Here is a 16,711-nt window from a genome sequence, read left to right on the forward strand (position 1 = left end):
GTGTACGCGGGAGAGGAGTCGGGTTATCGGCAAACTGCAAAAAAAAAAAAAAATAGCGGCGTATAGCCCACCTCCTGCGGCGCGGGAGAGTCCTCGCGGGTCTTCCTTTCATTTCGACGGCGTTCCTGCGGTGAGGAGATATCCTTGCGCGCGTTACATTATCCATACGTACGACCGCAAGACAGGCGAGGAGAGACGCGAAAAGTCACGGTGAAATCGAGGGAGGGATTACCTCGGCGAGGGGCGTTTGCAGCTGTCGCCTTAAAACCTGGACTGGAAAACGACGACCGTACTTTTTCTTCCCGTCGCGCTGCTTGGACACCAGCATCTCCAGATGTTCGGTGGAGCGGTCGCTCACGCCTGCGCGTTGCCACATCGGCGGGCTCGCACCGTAATGCGGGTTTTCCCCGAGTAACGCGGCGTCAACTACCTTTAAAAACCGTCGAGCCGTCCCGGCCGCGGATCACCGACACCGCGTCCGGCATGGCCGCCGCCATCTCCTGAAGGTCGCTGAAGCCCAGCGACTGCAGCGGCATGGGACGTCCCAGCGTGCTGACGTAGTCCCGCTTCAGCTGGTTGGGGTGCAAGCCCGATTTGGACGAAATCAGCAAAGAGCGGACGTGCTTCTTGAGCTGAGCCAACTCCCGCTCTTTGCCGCACGTGTCTGCTGCCATCTGCGGGAGGCTTGAAGAAAACAACCCATCAATAGATTGCCAAGTGCGCTGAAAGAGCTATTTTACAAAGCGTTAAGGCTACGGCTGTCAAACAGCCGGCCCGTCAGGGGGTCCCCGTCCGGAAAAACCGTCAAAGTCCACGCTCTCGAACCTTCCGGCTTTGGCCGTCCCTCCGATGAGCTCGTTCCTAATCCTGTCCGACCGAGCGAGAACCTCGGCGTCTTCGTTTCTGCTACCTCCCGTTCAGCTTCCACCCCCGCTCGGACCAGTTTCTTCACTTCCTTACCGCGCTCACCGTTGCTCTGGATTGTCCGCCCCCAATTATTTCAAGTCGTCCGCCCTCGCCATCTCTTCTCCCTGGAGCCTCGCTCTTTCCCCTCCGCCCCTCTCATTCTGTTTTACTTTGGCTAAATCTTCATTCTTCTCCGTTCCGGTCTTTCTCACTGCTCCTCCGCCTGCTCCCTGCTTTCCCTGCAGATCGCAATATCACCTGCGGACGTCGCGGTTCAAGGGGAATCCAGTCTCACCTCGTCCGTCAGCCTATCCGTTACAAACGGGAAGGGGCTGAGTGCCGATCCCTGATGCGGTTTCACCTCCGCCTTAAATTTTTCTGACGCACCTACGGCACATCTCGCCGCTGTTCTGCTGTCCTCGTACATGTCCTGTACTGATATTTTCCAAAGTACAGGAATTATTTACACAAAAACAATGGGGGAATTTTTTGGGGAATAGTTATTTAGGAATTTTTAAGCCCGGCCCGTTTCATCCCCCTATTGGGATGAATGTGACCAAATCAAATGACTTTGACGCCCCTGGTTTAGGCTCAAATTAGCTTTCAACCTCGTGTTACGTTCAATCTTCCACGACTGAGACGCTTCTCCCGCGAGTGAGTACGGGCGTTTCGTTAATCATGAAAGAAAAAAATTAAACTAGAGTTCATCTGCTCCGTTACCCAGACGCCTCTGCCCTTCAATATTGAGCGTTGGCTGGGGAGAAAAGACGTCAAGCGGCAGCGGGTGCCTCCAAACGCTCCTTTCAGTGATCGAAATGAAAATACTCCTTTGAAAAAAAAAAAAAACAAACAAAAAGGAATCAAGTGTTCCCGGAGCTCGTTCTGAAATTGCCCAAGCTGGAAATGCGAGCGCTGCACACTTGAGGGCGCCGGCAGTTTGTGAACGGGAAAGCCCGGGCCCTGCCGGCGAGGGCAATGTGACGTCGAAACCGACCCGAGACAGAGCCGCTGAGCCGAACGGGGTCTCGAATTCACCGTTTTCTGACCCGCTCAACTGTCAATCAAATACCGCTCGTGAAATGTTACGGTGAGTCATCCGCTCCGACGCCACGACAACGGGGCACTCGAAAGCATTAGTACCGTCGATAGTACACCCGTTCGCACCCTTGAGATCGGCGTTCCCTCTAATTTTGGAAGTTTCTGAGCAAACGCGCTAAGCCCGTCAGCGCCCCCTTTGACCACTGTGATCAACATCAGTGGTCAGATCGGTGTCATCCATTGAAGTTTACATGCCTTATTAAAACATTCAGATTACAGCGTTGACGTCTCTGAAAATTTTAAGAACTATTTCATGTGTTTTTGCAAACTTGCAAATGAAAATGTCAACAACAACCCCCCCCCCCAAAAAAAAAAAAAAAAAAAAAAAGAATACCTTGCTAACCAAACAAGAATCAAATCCGAACAGACTCGCTGGGACATTTCCCCCCAGTTGCACCGCGAGGGAACAATGCAGAGCGACTGCCGGTCAGCCGGTCCTCTACTGGGATGATAAATCACCACGATGATGAGCAGCCAGACGCCGGGTGAACGTCGGAATCCGTCAAACGGCCGCGTAGATTTTTTATTTGTCGAGCCCGAATGAGGCATCGAGAGGAGACGCGACCAATAATCGCCTTACGCGTTGGATGCGGACACAAATCGCACCGCCTGGCTACGTGAAAATACAAGTGAATACATATCTAAACTTGTATATGTTCGCATTAATTTGATGCTCCGCTTTGTCATATCCAATTGCCCGTGAAGGACGGAAGGAGTAGGAAAAAAATAAGGAAGGGGGAGTGAAGCAGGATCGAGCGGGGTGGAATATGGCGTCAGGTCGCTATAAAAAAAACCAGCGTAATGGCCACATAAAAAAAAGAGGGGCGCGGCACACAATTAAAATGTTTACACCTCTAACTTTTTTATTCCTCTCTCACCTTCTGATTTTTACACTCGCTTCCACTGAGTTAAACTTTTACATTCGGACACCGAGTGTGACACACAAAATGGCGACAGGTCGCTCTCAAACTACAGAAACGAGCGTAATGCACATTTAAAAAGTGGGAGAGGGCACGCGATTCAAATGCTCGCTCTGTTTCGCAATAGCACCTCTGACTTTTTTGTTTTTATTCCTACCTCTCACTTTCTGACACAAACACTCGCTTCTTAACTGAGCTAAACTGAGTTCTTTTACCTTCTCACGCACACAAAATGGCGTCGGGTCAGTCTCAAAACGACAGCTCAAACTACACGGAAACGAGCGAAATGGACATTTAAATCCAACTTAAACTCACTCATTTTTTTTTTATTTCTACCTTTCACTTGATGACTCACCTCCGTTCTCCTTGTTTCCAATTCTTCCCCGAAATACGATTCCACCTGAACTTCGCTTGCTTTTAGTTTTTGCCGCGAATGACGTCACGGACCCAGACTCGACTAGACGATGACCGATCGATATCTCCATGGGCCCAAAGTTCAACAGTGCGTCAGAAATGGAGACTCCCAACCAAAAGACCTCACCATTTTTTTTAAATAACAGGCAAACTAAAGTACTTTGTAGCTAAATGAAACAAAATAAGTCAAAAATTATGTCACCGACTTTTTTTTTTTCCCCAACGATATCGATCCCATTCATGTGGAGTTGACGGTGATTGGTGATCGAGTCATGCACCGGCCTCACCCTTACCTTTTCCGCTCGAGTGCCCCCTTGCGGCCGTTACAAAAAAATGCACAAATGACACGCATGACCGCATAAACCGCAGGGTTGAAAGCGTGTGAAAAAAGGCCGGAAATTACGGTACCAGTTATTTGTTTTTAAATTGTTCTTTATTGATGCAATCACACCTGATCCCGTAAACCCCAAAAATATCAGCTCACATTCTATTGTCAGTTTTACACAATATACAAATATCGCTAATATATTTTACTGCTCTTTCAGTACGGATGAATTTGTTGCAGGAATCTTTGAATCCAGTCAATTTGCACTTTTTTTCTTTGTCCCCCGTGAAATCAGAATATTTGAATATTTCTGGGTTCACAGTAGATCACCATCCAAAAAAAAAAAAAAAAAAAAAAAAATACAACAAACCGTCGACAATAATCCACCCATGATGTCATGCGTGAACACACCCAGACACCAACATTAAATCCTCTCACATTTGCCATCGTGTACAGATATGATGTGTAAGTTTGTGAACAATATGATAACGCGACCGCATAACTAACTGACAAAAACAAAAAGGGATCAAATCTTCTCGAAGATACGGTCATTCACGCAACACACATTACAAAGCGATATTAATCAGAGAACCCGCCGTTGTATGAAATTGAATACTGACACCAGCCAACTTTTGAAAGTCCCTTTCCTCGGGTCCGGAAGTAGAATGACGTCACGGCTCACCGACGCGGATTGTGTCACTTTACAGTTCTCGACAAGCAGCGGGCCGAAAGGTAAATTCGACAATCAAATATTCAGGAGGGGAAAGTCGTTTTCTTCCGAGTCATTTGGCGCACCGGACCGTTCTTCACCCTGCACGCTCACATCGTCCGCGCCGCTTTGTTGGACTTCCACAAAGGATGCGCCAAAGAAAGAAATGGTTATTGATTATTGGCGGGCCAAAGTGGGGGGGGGGGGGGGGGGGGCAGACGTTGCCGCCATTAGACCAATTCGCCCTCCTCGCGAGCGTCACACTGGCAATCTATAACTGCCGGCGCTCATTTGTCCCTCGCTAAATGTCAAGCTGTGGCTACTTTGTGAACGCGCCGTCGAACGAAGCGAGGGCAGCCGAGCGGAGCAAAAAAAAAAAAAAAAAAAACATTTAAAACCTGACGAGAGGAAGAAAGAGTAGGAGTGAAAGGTCAGGGAGAGCAAAGAGCGCAAAGCGTCTGAATGGCTCAAACTGGCATTCAGACACCCCCCCCCCTCCCACCCCAAAAAATGGACTGAGAAAAAGATGGAAGCAAGGTCCCATGGAGACAAAGTGCACTTTTCAAAAGAAGGTTGTGAACAATGGCGACCCCGGATTGGAAAACGAGAGGTGACTCATTTTTTCTCCCCCCCCCCCCACCCCCACAACGCATCCACCAGAACGGTCAGCGGGGCCTAACCGCATGAACCCGACTCTGTCAGCTTTGTTTCCAGCAGATGACTTTGGAGAGCGGGACGACGTTCCCAAATTTTCTTTTCCTTTTGATAAAACCGGAGTCGTTTTTTTTTTTTTTTCAGAGATTGCCAGGCGAGTCTTTTAAAAGCCATTTCATACCACTCTCAGGAGAGGTTTCCTTGTGTATTTCAAATAAACAACTTCACCTTGACGACACCCAACGAGCTTCATGCTAACACACAGTGGAAAACGCCACTCGACGGCTAGCATTTAGCAACATCGATAGCCACGCTCTTTAACCCCTTTGAGGGGGGGGGGGGTTGGCAAACTCATTTTTGTTGTTTCCCCTCAAAGGCCCGTTATGGCTGTGAAACCATAAAAAAATCTTTTACCGCCTCATCATATTTACACGTGAAATTTATGAACTAGTTTTTCCAATCAGAAATCAAGTGTAATCTAACTAGTGTCGTTTGGAAACGCAAAAAAATGCTTGTAATATCTCAACGTAGGACCAATTTGAAATTTTGGTACAGATTTGAACAAAAAAATAAATAAATAAATCACGGAAGTTGATACGCATGCTTTGCCTCTGCGGGCCACATCAAATCATGCGGCGGGCTGGATCTGGCCCCCGTGCCTTGAGTTTGACACCTGTGCTTTAAGGGATGGACACACATTTACTTTACAGCAGATTTACGTTGTGGAGTGGACTTTAAACGAGTTTTACTTCATGTTGCCAAACTAAGAACAAACTTCTCTCCCTGCAAAAAAAAAAAAAATAAAAATAACGAAACAATCTCCAATTTGAGCAACGTCTGAAAGATTCCCTAATCGGAGAGAATTGCAGATATTTTTCTGTTTTCTCACCTCTCGTGCTATTCCCACCGTGAAAAAATAAATCCCTTTATGGGCATCTAATCGTTTATCGAAGCACTTCTCCGTCGCGGCGTCGCGATCGCGAGGATGGAAAATGTGGGCAGAGTGAGAATTCGCAGCGCCGCCCGGGCGGACATATTTCACGTTTCACGTCATTACTCTTTACGACACTCGAGGAAACGACTCGCACTCCGCAAATCACGTCGGCTCTTCGGCCGTGCGGAAACGCATTAGAAAAAAGGAGGTCGAGTAACAGCGGGAGATGTATTTATTGTCGATTTGATCTCGCGTGAGTGAAATGACGGCTATAATCCACTTTGGGAAGAAGAAAAATCATATATTGCGGCAAAATTTTTCCACAGACACTCCGTCCCTTCAGGTAGCAAGGCCGGAATGCCTGCCCAAAACTGTGTGTGTGTGTGTGTGTGCGCGTGTCGGTTGTTGGGGGGAATAAATCCAAAATCAAAAAGTATAGTATCTTAAAATAGCAAAAGGAAGAGACGAATACATTCAAAACCGTCACTTTGATGACGCTCGCCTGGCACAAAGCTGCTTGTTTGTTCCACTCAGCGACAACACGGGGGCCACGGTCTGGGACGCTGAATATTTGATGCACGATCACAGCGGCTGTTGCATTCAATTTCACATTTATTGGAGATAGAAATAGCAGGAGGACCTTCCGGGACCTTCGCATTCACTTCCTTGGTCCCGTTTTTATGGGTAAGATGTTATCGCCCAATTTTTTTTTTTTTTTTAAAAACTCACCCGCACGGATGACACCCTCTACCGTGGCGCGGCCGGGCCCTCTTGTTTCCATGGCGACGTGGCGCTTACGGGTCCTCGGCGGCACCAAATATGAATAAGCGGCTCCTTTTTATGTCTCCAATGGTTCAAAACAAAAATGCAAGAATAACAAACAACATACTGCAGCATCTTTGTGGGGGGGGGGGGCTGTGACATTTACAAAATAATGAATCTCTCGACAATATTGACTCAACTCAGTTATGAACATTTATTATCTTTTGAGTTTTGATTTTAAACTGGCGCAATTGGCCGTACAAAAGCCGCCTTTCCTTTTTTGTTATTATTCTTTTTTTTTTTTTGCTAAATGTCACTAAAGCAGCCCAATATCTAATGACTTGGCCCTTAAGCGAGCTTTTGGCCACTTTTGCCCTTTTACTCCAACTGTTGATGCCACGACAACAAAAGCAACGCGGACGCTCCAAATGTCATCGCTCCCTAATGGATTTTAAAGAAGTCGTTCCTTTCCGACGGCAAATGAAAACAATTTGGAATTACACTGTACCAGCCTTTTATTTATTAATCACGTATTTGGAGTGCATCAGCATGCCCGACGACACCCCCCCCCCTTTTTTTATTTTTCAATCCACTTTAACTTAATTGGTTTGGAAATTCTTTTGGACGACACAATGTATCTTTTAGTCATCATCTATGTCAGTGACACAGTGACAGGCAAGACAATTACAGACCTTTCCACTAGATGGCAGAATAGCTTTGCGTTCGACCACCTTTGAACCGGAAAAAAACGTACATTTGGAAATTGCCATTATTCAGGGATGACAATGACCAATTTGGAAAATTACTGGATTTTTTTTTTTTTAATAAAACACACTGTTAAATGGTGACCTCTGGTTACTTCTAACGGTGTAAATACGGGGCAATCATAATATTTTGGAAACTTCAAATATGAGTCCAAACGACCAAAATTATTTTGCCAAACGTCACACATAAAAATGCAGACGGTGAAATTTATATCAAATAGGCTACCGCTTGCAAGTTGTACTTCAGAAATAAGTAGACAATTTGTTTATATAAGAACATGAAATATAAAAGTGAGCGATAAAGTGCTACAGGTAGGCCTAATCGTATTAACAGACGTGAATTATATAATATTTGAAAAATTGACGTCCAACTTCCCTTGGTGTTTCCTGGTTTGGATGTGCTCCTGGATAATTTTGGCTCCCCGGCTTCCGTAATTGATCATATCGGAACACAGAGCGCGCGGCGCTTTGCCGGCAACGTCCACTTTTTGTATGCGTTCGGTTAGACACGTTGATCCACTTTTCGTTCCTACCTGCACGGTTACACTTTATTTATTTTTCCATAACATACGCGTACGTATGTCTATAAGTTAGAACTACGCCGTAGTAAACTGAACGTTAACATCAGAGTGAAAATACCGACGAAATCCCGCCAAAATGCTGCCGGAAATCGCAATGTTGTCGTCATTATAAATACAAAATCGAATGCTAACAGATAGCAATGCCGTAAACGGACAGCAGCGGCGTTTGACTAATTTCATAACCAGCGTTGCCGATATATACTGCCCCCCCCCCCCCCAAATTTTCTCTACGGATGTACACGTTTCACAAAACTGACAATTTCAGCAGAAAAAACTCGGAATTCGAGATTTGAGAGGTCCATCGGGTCGAGGCACAAGCGTAGTTTTGTAGCCAGCCTTGACGTCAGGGCGGGAGAAAAAGGACGCAATCGATGAAGTTTGGTGCATTTTCTCAAGTAGGGAAGTGCATTCGGGTCAATACGGTGGATGCGCTTTCTATTTGTGCGGGGAGGAAGAAAAACAGGCGCATAATGAAGAGGCCGAGTGATGAAAGGCCACGAAAGCAAGCCTATTTCATGTTGTCCACTTCACATGCTCCAGAGACACGGCAATTCTCTAATTATCTTCTGAATGGAGATGTGCCTGAAAGGAAATGGATCGTGTTCCTTTTGTGACAAGAGGGGGGCAAAGTGGTCAGCCGAGGAGGAAAAATGGGGCTTTCGGAGGTGGCGGTGGGGGGTGACGTCGAGGTGAGCCGGAGAACGGAAGGTCGCAAAGAGCCGCGACAGACAAACATGAAAGATGGACGGAAAACTGAAAGAGGCTCAAGAAGTTCAAAATATGTATACTTCCGCAGTGAGGGAGAAAGAAACAAAGAGATTGAAGCCAGGCAGAAAAATGAGCGAGGGCAGGCGTCGAGTCAATCATCATCCCCCCCGGCTGTTGGACTTGTGAGGGGACGGGGAGAGAGTGTCATTTTGGCCCGCTCGTCGTCGTCGTCGTCATCATCATCATCGGCGCCGCAATCATAATCAGGGTAATTCTGCTGAGGCGAGAGGGAAAGGGGGGGGGACTCGGCGGAAAAAGGGAGGTGAGAAAATGTCAGCTGCGAGGACGACGTAGGCGAAACCAGATGAAAACAAGATGGCGGGTGGGGGAGGTCGAGGAGGGGGGCCGCCGGGACGAGCCGGACGCCGGGAAACCCACCCCGCGGTCTGCGCCCCCCCCCGTCTTCTCGCCGCAAAACGGCCGAACGTCGCCCCGTTCAATTAGCGTCAAAACCGCGAAAACGTCGCCCGCCGACCGAGAGTGGGGCGTCCGGCAACATCTCCGACGACACGGGGCGAGCAATAATGTTGGAAATAATTACCAGCTCCACTTCAAGGCAAAAAAAAAAAAAAGACTGTAATTAAATTGAAGATCTTTTCATTAGTAAATGTGATTCAACAGTAATAAGCGCAAGTCAAATCTGAAATGCCAACCAAATAAGTGCTTCTGCTGATGTGTTTGCCATTTGTGGCCTGTTCTGCTGGTGAAACTCTCCACTCACACACTTGGAAACATCTTAATATGATAACAATTCCAATCTAATGTCGGTTAAGAGAGCATACTTGAAGGCAACTTTGCTAATTAATTCACTGCTAGCTAGCCGCTATCACCGCGCGTTGCCGACCTGGAGTTCACTCACTCACACGCACACACACACACACACACACACCACACACACACACACACACACACACACACCACACACACACACACACTCACTCACTCACACACACACACACACACACACACACACACACCACACACACACACACACACACACACACACACACACACACACACACACACACACACACGCACACGCGCGCGCGCGCGCGCCGGGCGAGACCCTACGCTAAAATACGAAAAAAGGATGCTGGAACATTTTGTATTCATCGAGAACAATTGCAAGTCGATGTAATGACCGCGCCGAGAGGCGCGCGGGTTGATTTTTCGACGCGCAAAACACCTTTCAAACCCCTTCCTTCCCTGCCTGAGTCGGGGAGCAAGGCTGATGAGAATAGCGGGACCATTTCGCATGAGGGATAGCGGCGAGGTGACGCCAGTCAAATTGGGGGAAGATAAGGGGGCGGGGGGCGATAAGGGAAAAGAGGCCATTAAAAACAAAACGGAAAGAAGGAGGCGAGAGAGAGAGAGGGGTGGGGGAAGATGAATAGACGCACGGACGAACGCAAGGAAGACGAGTGGCGGAGCGCTTGGAAGTTGGTGGGGAGGGAGAAAGCAGGTGTGAGATTCATGGAGAGCACTTAGCCCGGAATATATATAACTGCATGGCAGGAAATGAGATGGATGCAGAAGAGAGAGAGGATGGAAATAAAGCCGCTAGGGTGGAATGAGTCTTGCCGGGCGAGCGAAACTTTGGCGCTGATGGTGATGGTGATGGATGCGGAGGAGGTGGTGCGGGGGGCACCTTGGTGAGGACGGCGGCCTCCGTCGCGGCCGTCCGTCCGCCGCCCACTGACGCGACTCCGTCTAATTGCGGCGCCTTGGGAGCAACGTGCCACTTCGTCTCTAATGAGGGGATCATCAGAGTCGCTGGGACGCAGATGTTCGTTCCAATATAGCGTTCCGAAAAGTGGACCGTGAATCGCAGAGAATTAGCACAATAGGACTCGCTTAAGTCATCCGTTTACCGACTTGGCACTTTGCAATCGTCTTGGATTACTTTGGAGTCACCCGGCCGTCCCTCAACCGCCCCAAATCGCTTCTCAATGCCGCTCTTGGCCTCTAAACCGGAGCACGTAATAGGGAGCTGAACCATTTCCGCTGCCGATCCTAAACAATGGAACGAAAAATACAAAAATAAAGATTTACAAGGAACTCTCAGGAATTTTCGGCACTTCCTGACGCACAGACGATTCGCTCGCCAGAGTAGACATCGCGGAGTAGAAATGGGAGATAAACGTGGGGCGAAACCAAACAAGCAAGCAAACAAACAAACAAACAAGGGAAAGCAAATGAAAGGTGAGCTGGCGGCGGCACGCGCCCGACCGCCGGCGGGCGAGGCGTTTTCAGATGGCCGGATGTTGGAGGCGTCCCAAACAATACAGCTGGCAAGCTAGCGACGAGCCGGAGCAGGTGATGGGGGAGCGAGGAGAAGAGTGCGCAGATCGACATCTCTGATCAATAGCGTGGATTCAAGCGAATGCGCTAACAATTACTGGCGGTGAAACGGCAATCGGCAGGAGGCCAAATTCCACGGCGTTTCGGGGTTCCCACGCCGGCCCTGCGCTGATAACGAACGCGTGGACGAACATCACAGCGAGCGCACGCAGACAGACGGAAGGCGCGTTTTCCCCAAAGTGGGGGGGGGGGGGTGTCACCTAACATCCTTAAAAGCGATGAATTTTGCCCTTCAGCTCCTTTTTAGATAGCATCGAAACGTATGAAAAAAAAAAAAGAAGAAGCGCTGAACATTTGGCCATCAAAAGTTCAAAGAAGGTCAGATTAAATCCAGCTGCAAATTTCACCCTTAAGCCCGATGTCGCCCACTTTTGCGGGTGTGGGGGCACGTGACCTTTCGACGGAGCGGGATACGCGCCGACAGCTCCGGCGTGACATTTAGGGCGAGACGAGGCTTTCGCGAGAAGATTGAGGGATCTGGAGAAAAGGCCGCCGACAAGGAGAGACAAGCGACGGCGGCGGAGCCGTCGGCAGAAATTGGAAGTGAAGTAGAAGTAGCGGGCGGGCGTTTTGGACGTGGCGAAAAAAAGTCCAGCGCGGCGCACCGCTGCTGCCCGTTTCGTCGTTTGATGCCGAGAGGACCGCAGTAATGGGCTTTAGGACGACCCCCCCCCCCGCACCCCCGCCTAAAAGAAGTGAAAATGAGAGAAAATACCTGTGGGATTTATTTTTTTTTAAATTTTTTTCACCATTCCTCCATCCGTAGGTTCTTACACACAAAACCCGATGTGAAAATTACATATTGAAGTCGATTTCATCGCATAAACCCCAATAAAAGGCACACAAGACTGCACACGGGGGGGACGAGATAAATCGAGCACCGATGTGGGTCGATGGCAACTGTCAAATGAAAATTCTCACTGAGGCTTAACAAGGCCGGAACACAGAAATGTGGAAATATTATTATTTTTTTTTGGTTGGGGTTGCGGGCAAAGCTACTTTGGAGGTTCTTCCGACCCCAAATCCTGGAAATTGGCAAAAGAGGCGCAGTTAGCTTATCCCCCCCCCTCCCACCCGGCAGAATGAGCTGCTTTTGTGTCCTTTTCTGCTCCCAGAGGCAGAAGACAGCAGAGAGCGGGAGAAAATGACAGCGCCAGTGAGCGCTTGTGGGTGGCGTCGGTTCAGGAATAGAAAGACATCCGCGCAGACGCACCGACAGGGAGAGGGGGAGTCGGGATAATGAGAACCAGGGGGAGGTGATGCCGGCTCGGGGAGAGCAAGATGGAGACCCGAAATAGACATGCAAAGTGCAAGGTGTTGAGTCAGAAAATGAAGGAAGAGAGACGGCAGGCGGAGGGAGCGACGGAGAAAGACGGAGGGCCGGAAAAAGAGCGGGAGGGGAAGGGAAAGTGTGAAATGAAAGGTGAAAAGAAAGGACGTGGAGAGGCAGGTAGAGAAAAAATACATTTCAATCCAGAGTCTGTCGGCAAGGAAGGAACTAAAAAGAGACACCGCGACTCGTCCCGTTACAAAAATACAACCAGAACCAGCGACGACTACTTTAACTATTATCCCCCAAATCATTTTTTTTACTCGAAACTAGTTACTCTTAATTCGTCTTTTATTTAGCTCGACTAAGACTGAAAGCTAAACTCACGAAAACAGGGATGACAATGACCGACGCGTGCGCGGGGGAAACCGCAAGATTCCTTCGGCCGGTTTTTACGCCCACCCCGCCGCTGCACCGTGTTACCAGATGCACGTAAACACACTTCTTCGGCGGAAAGCGTGCGCAGGAGCACTTGAAACTGATTAGATTGGGAAGGGAGACCCATTACAGATGATGAGACGCACTCAATTAAACAGGATCGGGCTGGAGTGCGCCCCCGGGTGCCGTGCGAACCCGGCAAACCGTGAGGGAAATATTTGCAATGTGTCGACCGAGGAGTTGGCGCGCGTGCGACGCGCAGGCGAGCCCCCTCGAGGGACCGGCAGAGGCGACGCTCGTGTCGACGACGCCCCCCTGATAGGCGTGATAAATGCTGCGACACGTCCGTGTCAAAAGCAGAGGGTGATAATGTGCAATCATGGGGAGGGGGAAGAGGGGGGGGGCGGCGGCGGGGGAGATATTCATAGTAAATGAGAAGTGAAGGCAGATAACAAAGCGATCCAGGTTATTCGTCAAAAAGACAGACGGGTGGGAGGGAGGAAGGAAGGAAGGAAGGAAGGAAGGAAGGCTGCAATCGGCAGACAATTTGCAAATGAGAACCTCACGTGACGCCGTCGCCGGGACGGCGGCGGAGTTGAACTTTGCCCAAAAGTGCGAGAACTCACACGGGAACTTGGAATGCAAACTCCTCCGCGGCACTGTTACCGCTGTCAACACGACGGTCGTTGTGCCCATTGTTCTCCCGTTCGCCCCCGAATCCAAAATACATCAAAAACACGAGAGCGACAGTTCACTCAGAGTTTATTTTTGTCTTTCTGTCAAACAAAGAGCGCACCGAATGACCCCTGACCTTTTGAAGATGCCAACAGGTATGGAGCGATACAAACGCGGCGCGAAACAACAAGTCGAGGACTAATGAGACTGACACACGGATAAAAAAAGACTGATGTGTGTGTGTGTGTGTGTGTGTGTGCATAAGACAACCTCATCTATTTCGCCCCCATCGCAACAACAACAACAAAAAAATCCCATCTGCTCATCACAGCGAGAAGAGACGAGGCGTCGGTAGGCACAATAGCGCAGCTGCATAAATAATGCAGCCTGTGTGAAAGTATTCACGCTCGCTCCCGAGAAAAACTTCCACGTTGCTATCATAGGAAAAATCCACACTGCGCAAAAACACAACCTCACAGCGCACGCGTGCGTTGTTCTTTCACGTCGCCCCCCCCCCCGCCACACATCCACGCACAGGTGACTACCAGAAAAAAATCCGAATACAATTCCACAGGAATAAAAGTAAAACTCGTGGAAAAAGCTCCCAGTATTGTGCAGCCCGTTTACAAGCTACAACGAGAAGGAGGATTGAAGTGGAGCACGGAAGAGGGAATTAGAGACTATTTTGGGGTGGGGGGGTGGGGTGGGGTCTCAACCTCCCCCACGCACACATTTCAATGTCAAGGCAATGCTCCTGGGCTGCCGTGTCAATTTGCTCCCATCAAAAGCCGTTTCGCCCGCCGCATTCCCAGACCTCAAAGCGCTCAGGCACGCGATCCGCCGAGTCGCCGTCATCGTCGACGGGGGCCCCCAAAGGTAAACTAAAAGTATATCAACACGTGCTCGTTTCGGTTTAGTCGCAAATTTAGCCAAACTCAAACCTTCTGCCGTCTCGCGGAAAAAATACATTGAATTGTTCTCCCCAGCCTGGGTGACAAAACTGCTTTGCATGATACGTCGCCGGCACGGATCGTTTATTATCACGTCGTAAACGAATCATCGGACCCGATGATCTCCTCCACAATGGAAATCAACCGCTGCGTGGTGTTGTTAAAAAAAAAAAAAAAAAAAAAACTTGTTCAGGTTTTTGAAGCGGTTATTTCAAGCTACAAGTGCAATCCTATCTGGCATCTTTCGCGAGTCAGCAGCTTTTCTCACCTCCATCATTTCCCGCCAACAAAGGGAGTTCAGTCCAAAAAGCCTGCTTAGGAATCTATCCATCTATATATATATATATATATATATATATATATATATATATAAAAAGAGGATGTCGTTTTATATTTAAAAAGGAACAAGTTAGTGACTCGGGCATAAAAATACTAAAAAAAAAAAAGGCACGCCGGGTGTTTTTAATTGAATCCATCATTTTGATTTGCCGATACGGCGTCTCTATCAGTCGCGGAGGGGCTCAATCTCGTGCGCTGATTGCCTGAGCTCTCCACATAAAAGACGCCGCGATGTTTCATTAAGGCGGCGATAATTCCGCCAGATACACTTTAGAAATCAGCGCGCATTCAAAGCTGTGTGCACAAAAAAATAGATATATATATATTTAGATTTATATATAGCGTGGAGACAGAACCCACGCGGGTAACTTGGCGGGAAGCTGGAGGCAGGCGAGCGCAGGAAAGAGGTCGACGTGACCCCGTGGGGGGGGGGGGGGGTCAAAGCAAAACAACAGGTCTAATCAGACAAAGAGGAGGAACTATCGCAGGGTCACTTCGTACATTCTGGTGCACCACGCGACGAAACGGGTGATCGAGAACTCCAGATGATTCCCAGAACCACCCTTGGACGCAAAAAAAATACAAATGAAAACCCCACTAAACATCTCCATTGTCTACCACGATTAGTTCCAAAGCCGGTTCGTTACCGTCAGTTTCATCATCACATCACCGTTGGTATAGCAAGCAGCTTATCCTTCCAGATCTTCCATTTGCCCCCCCCCACCCCCACCCCCACCCCCACTCCTATCAAATAAGCCGTGCCGTTTATCTTAATGTGATTTCTATCGACGCGCGCGTCAAAAATAGCACTTTTTGGATCGTTGGCAGGCAAAAATATGGGTTGGGTTTGGTGGGAAACATTTGGTTACCATACATCACCTTCTGAAATTCGGGAAAGTGTGCAATATAACTTTTACAAATGAGGGTCCAAAGTATGAAAATGGAATCATCTTGTCTTTGTGGACAATGCTTACGCCGAACCGATATAGCCGAGCTCGACGTGCGCTAGTAAATTAAAGCTGGGATTTGAATTTGCAGTCTGTAGCCTCACCGCTACTTTCAGAGCACACGGCATATGTTTCACACCTGTCCCTGATAGGTTGTTGTTCCTCGGGCGCAGTGGTTTCGGATCAAAACAAACTAACTGCAGACACTGCTAATGCTAATCCATCCATCCATCCATTGTCTTTGCCGTTTATCCTCACGAGGGTCGCGGGGAGAGCTGGAGCCTATCCCAGCTGTCAATGGGTAGGAGGGGGGGGGGGTTACACCCTGAACTGGTCGCCAGCCAATCGCAAGGCACGTAGAGACAAACAGTCACACTCACAATCACACCTAGGGGCAATTTAGAGTATCCAATTAATGTTGCGTGTTTTTGGGATGTGGGAGGAAACCGGAGTTCCCGGAGGAAACCCACGCAGGCACGGGGAGAACGTCCAAACTCCGCACAGGCGGGGCCGGGATTGAACCCGGGTCCGCAGAACTGCGAGGCCAACGGTTTACCAGCTGATCCACCGTGCCGCCCCTGCTAATGCGAATGTTTTTCGAAACGTACAAAATGTAGCAACAAAACTTAAAAAAAAAAAAAAAAAAAAAAGGGAAATATAAACAATAATAAGAATACCCGTTCAACTTTTATTGACATTTCTATTTTTACCTTGAACCGTTTCTCATCACCTCCACGGATTCAGATATACAAGAACAGACCTGCGGCGGTCCGGACCTGAGACCCCGCAGACAAACAATCCGGCAGGGAAATTCGCTATCCAGTCATAAATATACTGTAGATGACATATGATTCATCCAGCTACAATGAATATAATACTAGTGTCATGCGGGTTTT

At 48.6% G+C, this 16,711-nt stretch overlaps 1 protein-coding gene across 1 annotated transcript in view; it reads right to left on the bottom strand.

Annotated features, from left to right (window-relative positions):
• LOC133494420 (tudor domain-containing protein 5-like) overlaps positions 1-16,711 on the bottom strand; it is a 70,867-nt gene that overhangs the window by 1,760 nt on the left and 52,396 nt on the right. Inside the window, exons 3-5 of the mRNA XM_061808238.1 lie at positions 431-684; positions 233-360; positions 72-125 (exon numbers count right to left, since the gene is read on the bottom strand). Of these exons, the coding sequence (XP_061664222.1) occupies positions 72-125; positions 233-360; positions 431-674 (426 nt within the window). The 5' untranslated portion in view covers positions 675-684. The remainder of the gene's footprint in view (positions 1-71; positions 126-232; positions 361-430; positions 685-16,711) is intronic.

Source organism: Syngnathoides biaculeatus, chromosome 21 (genome assembly GCF_019802595.1).
Source record: "Syngnathoides biaculeatus isolate LvHL_M chromosome 21, ASM1980259v1, whole genome shotgun sequence".
Lineage (NCBI taxonomy): Eukaryota > Metazoa > Chordata > Actinopteri > Syngnathiformes > Syngnathidae > Syngnathoides > Syngnathoides biaculeatus.